Genomic DNA, 12,304 nt, shown 5'->3' with positions numbered 1-12,304 from the left:
TCAACGGCTGGCAATCGGGACACGACTCGTCGTGGTCGGGGCCTAGGCAGTAGAGGCACCGGCGGTGGTGATCGGTCACCGACATCAGTCGATGGCAATCATCCAGGCATCCTACCGGCACCAGAGTCGATTGACAAGGATCAAAAAGGTTTAGTCAAAAAAGACTAACAGGGGTAGCTCTCCCGGATCGGCGCTTACTGGCGCGGAAAAAAGAAGAACTGACGTCAGCGCGCGAGGGCGGCGTCTAAGTACTCCGACGACGTCATTCCGGCGCACGACGCCAACGACGGACGCGGAGCCGCAGACGACGCCTAGCGACGCGCAAGGGGTATTGCTGACGAAAAAATCTTCTGGATCCAGTCTGACGCCTGGGGATATTCTAAGGTGAGGAATCTAACTAACGTGTTTCTTTCAGATTATATAGTATTACTTCTCTTACTATTCAGCGTTTGCCATGCCCAACAGATGTAGGCCACTGTGTCAAATCTGCCTACGGCATTTTTACTGAGATATGTCAACATCCTGCCAAAGGCTTGTGGATGTACAATATCCTCTTCAACTACCAAATGTGATAAGAAAGATGGAGAGTAGAAACAGTAATGGGCATAGTATGTGTGGGCACAATAGTAGTGTGTTTGAAAGTTAGGTACCACATACACCCCCCTTCAATTTATACACCAGTGACTGTGTATCCACTTGATTTGCAGCTGCTTACCAACCAAGACCAGCTTAATCAGGAGGCTTTTCAGGGTAGAAAAACTGTCAGTGGGGATGGAATATTGACAAGAAGATAAAGTGGTGTAGGTAAAACCGCCATTTTCATTAAGGCAATTTTGCCTGCATATGTTAAAGGGAGGCAAACTTATGTATTAACATGTGTAACCTCTTAATTGTCACTAAAGACCTGTTGCACGTCCCATGTTGTATTACCAAAATATTTAATAGCAGAGGATCATCATCTTAACATGAATTTGGTGTTTTGTTCCTTAGTGCCTCCCGTTAGTGGAAATAGGAGCGCTTTTCTCTAGCTGATTTTAATTCCCTGAGAGCCACCAAATCAAATGATTTATTTAATAATGGGTTTTTGTCTCTGGATCTCTGATAGAGTAGACTATCTGACATATATTTATTCACACAATCTGATTTGTGGTCCTTGAGCTGCAAGGTGCTGCCTGAGCATTCTTGCAAGAAGCTTCACTGCAATGGCAAACAGGATCAGCAAGAAGTGGCAAGCCAGGGAAGGGGCATCTGTGCAAGGACATCTGAAATTTATACAGACACACCCGAGTCCATGAGGGAGATTGTAGACTATGTAGGGAAAGCTCATGGCAGCTGCCCTACACAAACACAAAGGGAATCAGAGAGAGTCAGTTTTTATCAAGATGAAGCTTGACAACTTATGTTAAATGGCTCTCGCCAAGTTCATCACTGGATTGCACCCCATGCCTCTAATGTTAGGTTACTTCCCTCGGTTCTTGTTTACCTTTGTTACCATTTGTGCTACCTCCTGTTCTACCTTTACTCCTGCATTCAGTGAATGCCAGATGGATAAACCTCATCAAAGCCATTGGTCTGACAGTGTGCTAAGTGCTAGCTCCTAAAGGGTCACAGGACTTAAAAATGAATGAAATACATCTGTAAAGCATGCACATACTTCAGGATAATGTCCCAGCGCTACAAGGCTAAGGGAACACCATTCAAGCCAAAGCAAATAGACGGTTTTAAGATTTTTCCTAAAAGGTGACTCAATGCTCACCATACGGAGGTCTACAGGGAGCAGGTTTCACACTTGCAGAGCCAAATAGGAGAAAGAGTGACTGGTCTGTTGTGTGTATAATATCAAAATCCACATTATCATACCTTTCCCTAGCCTCAGTCTTCCCAGAATGGTAAATAATGACCACTCTAACAAAATGAATGCTTTTGCAGCATCTAAGAAAACAGCCACTGCACTCCGTTCAAGCTGTAGCTGGTTCATGACAAAAAATAGTCTGCTAAGATTGTGAAATGTAGAAGGGCCAGGGATAGAGCTAGATCAGTCTGGTGGAGACCAACTCCTGCAGCAAAGGGAGCAGTCTATTTGCTATGATTCAGTCAGAACTTTATTACAATTGTTAATTAGCGACAATACCCTATATGAATCACATTTTGCCTGGTCCTTCCAGGGCGAAAATAAAGTGTGGAGGGTAGGAAGCCCTTCTTTCTAGATTCATCCATGCCCATCAAGTGTGGAGCTAATATATCGGCATATTCCTGATAAAAGTCAAAGGAAAGCCTGTCACCTTTTGGGGTTCTACCACTCTCTAGGCTGTGTGCATCACCTATAATCTCTGACAGTGAATTTTGACAGCAGCTGCCAGAAGTATCAGCTTGCAGTATCCCGTCATAGGCCCAACAGTTCAGAAATTCCTCGATTATGAGTTGGGGCTGGCACACCTGGAGGCCCCTAAATCCTGTGACTTCTCACACAAATAATTTATTGTGTTAGTACTGTGGGCGCGGTACCCTAAAACATTACAACTCCGAATCAGGGATGCGGTTAACCCCAATTTCATGAAGCAATGTGTCCCAAGATAAAGTCTGAAAGAGCAAAACCAAAATACAGTGAAATAAGAAAGAATTGACTCAATAAATGAGTTCTAGGGCAGAATTATAAAATTTTGAAAGATATTTTTCAAAAATTCTAAGGTACAATATAGAACAATTAAATACAGCTATTGCCGTGTTGCACACAAAATGAATTGCCATAACGGCCATCAGCGCAGAAAAATGATAAAAAAAGAAGAAAATGACAAGTCTCAAATGTGCAGCAAAATCTTTAGGATGAGATGGGTCACATTCAGCTACCAGCAAATTCAAGACAACATTAACTTGGTGTATGAAGAATGCTAGTAGGAAAGCTGCCCACACCCATATAAATGTACCTTAAACTCCAGTGTATGCTAAAAAATACAAACCAATTATATTCTTCGGTAACGCTCCGTCTTGCAGATACTCTAACCGCAGATTGCTCACATTTTGAATATTCTCCAGGTATCAAACTGGATCCAGAAACTTTTCTGCAGTATTCTGTGCACAAGTAGGTGATGTTGTACGGCTCCGCACCAACATTGTTCTGCTCCAGAAGTGACAGGCCACTTGCGCCAGAAGACATCAGTTGCTTTCTAAGCTGTCCGCATCCCCAAATACAGAGTGAAGCAGGAAATTTGCTTTGATCAATGTGCAGATCTATATATTTGAGACATCTTTAGGTGGAAAAGAGTAAAGTTCACAGAACAGGGAGGATCGGTGAGGATTCTGCAGTTTGATAAGAGTACCTACCAGGAATAGCATTATTGCATTTAAGTAACCTGTTCTTCTGATAGAGCCTTCTAACCACAGATTCCTCAACTTTTAAATAGTTACCAAAGCAGTACCTCTCAGGAAGTGGGTCTGTTAAGTGGCTCAAACCAAAAAGTGCCCTGTAGGACCAAGCGGACCAAATGCCCATCTCAACACACTTGGCTATCCAGACTGCAATGCTTTGTGAATGTATGGAGTGACGACCACCTAGAAGCCTGAAACATATCCAGGATAGGCGCTTCATTTATCAACTGAGTGGTAGCTACTTTGGCTCTGGTGGGACGAGCCTGCATACCTTGCGAGGTTGCTTCTTGGCCAATGCGTAGCAGATTTGAATGCAGAGCGTGATCCATCGTGAGATGATCCTCTTCTGCTCTGCTGATGCCCTTCTTCGCTCCAGCAAATCCCAAAAATAGCTCACGGTCCAAACAATGTTCCTGTTGTAATAAAAGTAATGTCCAGTCCAGGTTGCATCTTCAAGTTGATTTATTAAGTAGGATGTTACAAGGGAGAGAGCCCCACTAGGAGCAGCCTCACTTCTGCTCATCCCATCACCAACTGACACACACACACACGAACATGCCATTCACCAACATTCTCTCACACAGACACTCAGGCTGAGCAGCAGCAGTATAAGACATCCCCTTTCTTTGTAATGGAAAAGAAGGAATTCTCAAAAGGCATTAGAAACATTGCAAAAAATACAAAGGATGACAACTTTCTGAAGCATAGCATGAAAAATTAAAGATGGAACATTCATGCAGAGAAGATGAAGAAAGAAGGGAGAAACATAACACAAGTACAAAGACTCATGCACACCATCCTCCTTTCTATCGCAAAAACAACCCAAACACTCCCACACCACAGGCTACAGACCAACCCAAGTACCTGGATCGTGCAAGCTGGCAAGGCAAACACGAGAAGCACAAGAGAACCTACAATAAAAGTGGGAAAGAAAACTAACCAATAATAAAATACAGTAAGCAGTTGTGGAAAATATCCACACAGAACATAGTAACAAGCACAGTAATAGCAGAACTTATACCAACAAAAAATTGGGGTGTGATGTGTGGAAGTGACTCCACACAGAACCAAAAGGACTCCCAACGCAAACCCGGACGTGCGAGGGAAAAGTACAAATCTAGCAAAGGAAACCTTGACGTCCATGGGAGTAAAAGTGCCATACAGACGAAAGCAAGAAGCAACCTGGAATTCACATAAGTAAATGCACATAAAGTAGGCACACAAAACTCTTCCCCCAACCTAAAGTTAGGGTGTGATGTGTAGAGAACAATCTACACGTAACCTATCGGGCACACAACAATTGACTTAAAATGTAAGGAACTCCCACTAACATAAGGTGGGGTGTGAGGTGTAGAAGAACACTCTACATGGAACACGTAAAAATCACTGCGATTACCAACCTTAAACTCCACCCAAACAAACGCTGGGCTGTGATGTGTGGAAAAGGGACTCCACAAAGAACCAAAACATCTGTATAACAATAGGTGCTTTTACCACACTAACCCATAACCACGTAAATTGGGAGACAGCAATACCAGGAGCAGAAGTATCCAAAAACGCATGACATTAATCACGATAAACCCTGTAACCAATGGCGTACTTGGTAGCAAACTTAGCAAAATGTAGAATAGCATGTAAAACCCAAGGCAGCAAAAATGAACTCGGAGTGAACAAAAACGTCATGAAAGCAAGTACGCAGCATACATGGCAGACAGTAACACATTGATAGGTAGCAAGCATTGCATATGACCAAAAAAAACAAGGAGGAAGGAAAATAGCAGGTAAGCACAGCAAAAAAAACAAAAATTCAGCAACATGGGAAACAACAGAATAGAAAAAAATAAATTATAAAGCACGCATAATCTTTGAAGCAAACTCGCAGCGTGAAGACTCTCCTGCTGACATTGTAACAATGCTGCAGTCTCTTTGGTGGACCAGAACAAAAAGAAGAAAATGCTACCTACAGACGATCTGCATGTGAACCAAAACAGGTTGACCACGTCCTCTTGTCCAATGTTATTTGTTGCTCCACGGGAAAAAGAAACCAGAGCATACAAGGTAAACTGACTCAGAGGATAACAATCTGTCACCGTAGAGAAATGAAAATCCAATACTTTGACTGCCCCAAATGGAAAACAATTGAGAAATAAATAAAAAAAAGGAGTTCCATTATGTATAGTTCCATAAATTGCAAGCGCCCCCGACGCAATGCCAGACTGTCCATAGAGAAACAGCAGATCCTCGCGATGCCTAACATCTTCCAAGATAGTTTGGCATAGAAGGCTTGAATCACAGACTATTGCAGGAGGGGCAGAAGGAAAACAGTACCTGCAGTGAAGCACTTGAATCCACCGCACTGATCCGATGTCCTTGAAATCCAAAAAACACGCGCCGAGGGAGGAACGCTGACTGTGTGGGACACTTCTTCAGCCTCACGATAACTTTATTAAGGCACAAAAACGTGGCTGGCAAAGAACACTGGGAAACAGGAACAGCGCGTCTCAAGGGTATAGGTGGTGCCCCCAAACGCAAGATGACGGCACGTTCCTGACGCTGAGCCGGATGGCTCACGGCACGTGTTGACATGCAGGCGTCTGGAAGCAGCAATAGACAGCGACGAAAAGATTAACGTGCGGGGATCCATGGAGATGTCGCAAAACTCTACCATGTAGGTAAGGCTGCCCACGCTCTGCAAGTCAGCTCGAGGCAGGTTTTAAATGTAAAGCAGCGGTTAAACTGCCATGGCAGAGGCAGTAGCACATCAAAACTAAAGAATACACGCAGGGGCAAAAGTAGAGAAAGTACTCATGGCATATGTACAGGACACCAGCAAAAGTCCTCCCCATATTAAATAAACATAGTAAAACATCAGGTGTGTTGATTTCGATTGCTCTGGGGTGCCAGTGAGTTAAAACGGGAAAACAGAGTCAGTAGAGCTGGTGTGTTTCTCAAAGTGGCGGCACGTGAGGCTGGCAATAAGGCAAGAAAATAGTAAGTGGTGGCACGCAGCTGGATTGAATCTGGCATGACTGGGTGTAGCCAGAAGCTGGAACAGCGGGGTAAAGTAGATCACTGAGGAAGCAGAAAGATGCAGAAACAGGTCACTCTTCTGGGAAACTGCACTTCTGGAAACGCTGTCCCAAAGTGGCAGGACAGGGACCACTGTCCCAAAGGAGCAGGAGAGGGAGCAGGAAAGTATAGCAGGAACTGGCACAGTAAGGTTGGGGCGACCAATGTAGAGGTCACTGGTGGGGCTCAGGGGTGCCAGTATGCTTTAAATCCGTATCTTGTAGTTTTAAGAGGTTCTTTACCTTGGAGTTTCTTCAAGATGCGAATTTCAGTAGTCCATCAGGTGGAACACGTAGGTTCTTTTCCAAATTGTCGCCAAAATATGTTGTAATAAAAGTAATGTCCATTCCAGGTTGTATCTTCACTTTGATTTATTAAGTAGGATGTTACAAGGGAGAGAGCCCCACCAGGAGCAGCCTCACTGCTGCTCAGCCCATCACAAACTAACACTCATACAAACGAACATTCCATTCACCAACATTCGCTCACACAGACACTCAGGCAGAGCAGCAGCAGTGTAACAGTTCCCTGGTATGATCGAAGTAAAATCCAAGAGCCGTTTTTAGGATCCAGCTGATGGAGTCTCTCCTTCTCTTTAGAGGGATGAAGTGTGTTGAAGAACGTCGGAGGGTTGATGATTTGCCAGACATGAAAAGGAGCCACCAATTTCATAAGAAAAAAAGATGCTCAGGTTCTCAGGACCATCTTTTCCAGAAAGTAAGTAGTGTAAAGTTGGAGAAGGCACTGTCTTGAGGAAAAGAATCCGTAATGGACAGCTGTATAGTGGTTCTAGAGGAGTACACATTAGAATGGCGAAGACTAAGTACAATCCCACGAGGGCATGATAAAGGCACAGTGTGGAAACAAATGTTGGAAACCTTTAAATAAAAATGCATCATAACAGAGATTTAAAGAAAGAGGCCCGATACGGCGACAGCAAAAAGGCCATAAGAGAAGACAGGTATTCCTTAACTGTGACCAAAGCAAGTCTTGGCTTGGCTAGGGACAACACAAAAAGGAACACCTCAGATAGTCTGGCCTGAAGTGGGTCAATAAGTCGAGTACCGGACCAAACCACAAACTAGCCCCAACGGCAAACTTATACAGATTTTGTTCAGGAACGCCTGGCTGTCGAGATCCCATCTACATTCCATCTGCCATTCACTCTCCAAGCATGGAAGTGAAGACTGCGCAGGTCCGGGACCCTGCACAGATGGTGCAACAGAAAATCTCCATAAAGCAGCAGCCTGATCAGAGGACAGATGCTCATGACCGGAAGTTCTGGTTGCCACTCTCTCCATGTCTAAGCTAGTGCCAGGGAGAGGGAGCGGGAGAGGGAGAGAGAGAGACAGGCCTTGGAAACTCTAAAGCGCAGAAGTGCGGACATTGCCCTTTCTTGGCGGTGGCAAAAAGATTGTGCCAAGCTTCTCTCCATTCACAGAAGTGACCATGAGCCACCTCCGATTGTAACCTCAGTATCCTCTAGGCATTGATGGCCATGTTTGTCTACCTTGGCATTTGAAAAATCGTGCCAGGTGGTGTAACCAGGAAAATCCCCTTGTGTTTTAGCCATGGCTAGAGGCATAGTCCCTCCCCTGGCACAGGGTACCAAACCCAAACCTTCCTGTTTGTTAAAATACCACATGACTGTGGTGTGGTCCTTGAGCATCATCAGCACTAGTCTCCCTTTGATGGATGGTAGTAAATCCTTCAACAGCAAGCGGATGGCCCACACATTCATACAGCTGATTTGGAGCCAGAATACTGCCTGAGACCAGATGCCTCTGATCACCTATCCCAAGTATCAGCCCTACCCCAGAAGCAACACTTCTCTCACCACTTGTATCTCTCTGTAGGGTAGGGAAAGGGGACTACCTCTGACCCAATTACAGTCCAGCAACTGCAGGTTATTTGCAGTCTCGTCTGAAACTGGACGTGGCGAGAGAGGTACCCCTGATGCTGTGCCATTGGGACTTCAGATCTCACAGCAGAGCCTGCACATGCTACCTAGCCTCCCGCATCCTGTTGATCAAGCCTGCTATCAGTCCCAGCAGCTTCTGAGCTAATTCAGGTTAGAGGCTGGAACCTCTGGCTCATAGCCCGAATGTCCTGGGACTGTCCGTCCCGATAGGGGAGTACAAAAGTGCACCATGTTCAGAATGGCTCTGATGAAGGGCAGCGTCCGTGAAGGAGACAAATTGTGACTTCGGCACATTGATAGTGAACCCAAACTATGTTAAGAGGTTTAAGTAGTCTGCCTTGGGTGATCCCACCTTCAACAACCAGCTGTCACGGTAAGGGGAAGACTGGAACCCCTGTCCTCTGAAGATGTGCTGCAACCCCCGGCATCAATTCCGTGAAACAAGTGAGGGGCACCGGTGAGGCTAAAAGAGAGCAAAACAAACTGAAAATGTTCTTGCCCCACAGTGAACTACAGATAGAGCCTGTGGGTCTGCAGGACGGAGATGTGGAAATAAGCATTCAGCAGGTCCAACACTATCATCTAGGCTCCAGAGGCAAGGGCAGATAAGTGCTGGGACAGGGTGAGCATCTTGAATATGTCCTTCCGAAGAAAGGCATTGAGAGGGCGGAGGTCAAGAATAGGAAGAAGGCCTTTGTCCTTCAGCACTAGAAACTGGTGGGAGTAACAAACACAGCTACCTTCTGATGCCGGCACCCTCTCTTGGCTCCTTTGTGCGGAAGGCGCTGCACTTCTGGTTGCAAGAGGGATAAGTGATCCTCCTTCAGCCATTCTGGGGATGGTGGAAGGTGCAGTGGCATGAAAAGAAATGGCAGGGCATAATCCAGTGGGACAATTTGTAGGATCCACTTGTACTTAGTTATTGCTGCCATCCTGGAAAAATATTGGATCCTGACTCCAAAAGGTTATCTGTGTGCCTCGAAGGGCAAGCCATGTGGCAGTGGGAGGGGTGGGAGATTGCTATTTATGCTGCCCCTGTTGTACATGTGGCATGTAGGGACCGCGGCCTAGAAAATGCTGTTGGATTTGCAGAGCAAGCTCGACTTAATGGCATTAATGGAAGCCCCAACCATAGCCATGGAGGGGGCAAAACTGTTGGTGCAGCTGATGTGGAAGGGCAGACAGGCCATAGGATCATGCCATGGCCTGCTATCCTGAAAAGACTCAAGGGCTGAATCTGCCTTCTCACTAAAAAGACGAGTCATCGAAAGGCATATTAGCCTGTACTAAACATTGCTAGAAAAGCCCATGGACATCATTCAGGCATGCTTCCTGCTGGCTACACTTGAAATGCCCTGTCTAGGGCCAATTCACAGCAAATGGTAAATTCAGACTAGTCACTGCCATGGATAGCCTGTGTCAGGACTGGGCACAAGTTCTCAGCGACATCAGGTAAAACTTGTGCGACGGAGTCCCGAAAGGGAGTGAGTATAACGACCTAGGGGCAGCTGGCATTAACAGAACGTAGTGCCAAACTTGCCAAAAAAAACACATGCTTCCCACACCTTTTGATGAGCTTTGACTCCGACCAAAGGGTTGACCTGGTTCATTAGGTCCTGCAAGGCTAGGTGTTCAGGCGTGTGGTGCAGAGTCAAAACTCCAGATCACCTGTGGTTGAACAGTGCAGTCATGCTATCTGTCTTTTTACTGAAAACCAGAACAGGGTTTTAGCCAAACCATGAGAAAGCTGTCTGTGAGAGCTTCTGTGAGAGCTTCATTAAACGAAAGCAGGGGATTAGTATGTTTTTTGCACAGGCTGAAGCACTTCAGTCAAGCCCTTAGTCTTCATATCTGGAGTACAAGATCCTCGACTGCCCTTCATATGACCATGGTGAAGAAGACACTTTCTTCAGTAGAAGGCCTCAGAGGCAAAATCAGCCTAATGTCTGGAAAGAAGTCCAGGCCACTGGGATTTTGAAGGCCCTCATATCAATTGTCATCAGTGTATGCTTGGGGTAATTTACCCGAAAGTATGCCAGAGGAAGCTGGTATTTTTTTTCCATAGTTTTATATAGCACAAACTTGACCCGAAGGTATCAGAGCGCTTTATATGAGTACCAGTTGCATTACAGACGGACACATTCATTTTTGGTAGGCACGGGGAGATTAAGTGATTTGCCCAGAATCACAGGATGTTGAGTGTCGTTACCGAGGCTCGAACTTAGCTCCCCAGCTCCAAGGTCGACTGCTCTAGCCGTAAGGCTTCACGCTTTTTGGTATTGTGCCAAAGAGCCGCAACATGGCTTCAGAGAATTGTTTGATTTGCGGCTGCATCGCCAACAGCCCCAGAATTTCAGGTTGCTTCTGAACAACAGAATCAGCTCTGAAGGGGAACGGTTTCAGAAGCAAGACAGCGAGGCATGTTGATGCCCTTGCGCCTTCTCTGGAGTTCGAGAGTGGCGAGAAGGGTGGAATCCAGATTAGACTGTTTTTTTTCTGACTTACCCAAAAACTTCAACCGAGGCTATGTTCGGCCACGGGAATTACTTTGAGAATGGGATATTCCCTTCAACTTCCATTGGTCACAGCATGGAGTTTCTCGATGCTGGACGACTTAGGTCCCAGACAGCATTGAGGTTTATTAAGGCGCAGTCACTGCAGGCCTTGAAGTCTGTCCAGCAAAAGGCACCACAGGCAAACCTGATAAAGATCTGCCACAGAAATTTGCTTGCAACAGTTCCTACAAGGTGTAAACCCTGTAGCACTGCGAAATTACATTTTCCTTGTATACTAGATTTTCAAACGATTTGAGACTGTAAGGGTATTGCGAATATTCAAAAGGTAGAGCCGGACCAGAGTCTGGAGGCACAGGAAGAAAGGAACTGACATCAGCCTGCGTGAAGTGGCGCCTATATACGGTTTCACACGTCACTTCCCAAGCAAAACCACAGTGTTGAGGAGCCGCAAATACCATCTACTGGCCCGCAGAGGTACTGCTGAAAAGTTTCTGGATTCAGTGCGATGCCTGGGGAATATTCGAAAGGGGAGGAATCTGCAATAAGAAGTATTTATCAGAATTCAGTTTTAATACACAGATTAGCTCAAATGCTTAATGGTACAGGTTAAACGGAAGTAAACAACGAAAATGCATTCTGCAAAGATGGTGTTGAGTAGCCACATGTACAGTAGTCCCTTGATCTATGCTTCCTCCAAAAAGGGTACGGTTTTGGTTGCCAGCAGAAAAGGCGTTCTCTTTGATTTGTAAGTCTTCAGCAACAAAGCTCTCCTGAGTGTGGACTTTTACATGGATTCATGAAGATGCTGCATTCTCAATTGATCTGGTGGGAAGCACATCACCAGTGTGCTTTCTGGGGATTTCAAAAGCATTGCTGCTTCCGGTCCCCAAATGAAGGTAGCAATCTGATAAATGCATATATGATTCCAACAATTAAAGACATGAAAAGCTGTGGTAAAATCAAACTTTAAAAAAAATCAATGTATTGTATGTTTGCTGTAAACAGTTCACTGGCATTAAGTGATCTAGCAAATACAATTGACATCTTACTGAAAAAGGGCAAATAAAAATACAACATTAAACTTACATTAATAACAAGTGCACATAGCTGATACTGATCAAGCGTAATGATTTCATGGTAACACGGTTCCTGTGCTAACTTCACAATAGCACTTCCAGCAGCAAGCCTCAGTCGTGACATATCTGGTTTACTGCAAAAGAAATGCAGGAGGGGTGAAAGAAAGAAGGCCTAGATTAACCTCAAGATCCCAAAACTCAGTAGCAGATATTTGGATGAGCAATAAATTCAGATTATGAAGAGAACATATGTGCCAATGAAAGAGATTTCATTTGGTAATTGGAATGGTTCAGTGATAGAATTTCTGAAGGAATTTAATATGAGAATCCAAAGTTACATTTAGTGCATCATACCT

General features: G+C 45.0%; 1 protein-coding gene across 2 annotated transcripts in view; it reads right to left on the bottom strand.

The window, feature by feature from the left end:
• Window positions 1–12,304, bottom strand: part of PDS5B (PDS5 cohesin associated factor B) — an 802,561-nt gene that overhangs the window by 252,563 nt on the left and 537,694 nt on the right. For both annotated transcript variants that reach the window (XM_085621687.1, XM_085621686.1), the window contains exon 24: window positions 11,959–12,082. In XM_085621687.1, coding sequence (XP_085477813.1) covers window positions 11,959–12,082 — 124 coding nt within the window. The remainder of the gene's footprint in view (window positions 1–11,958; window positions 12,083–12,304) is intronic.

This window comes from Triturus cristatus, chromosome 8 (genome assembly GCF_964204655.1).
Source record: "Triturus cristatus chromosome 8, aTriCri1.1, whole genome shotgun sequence".
Taxonomy (NCBI): domain Eukaryota; kingdom Metazoa; phylum Chordata; class Amphibia; order Caudata; family Salamandridae; genus Triturus; species Triturus cristatus.
The sequence above is the reverse complement of the archived record's forward strand: the minus strand, read 5'-3'. Positions and strand labels throughout refer to the sequence as shown.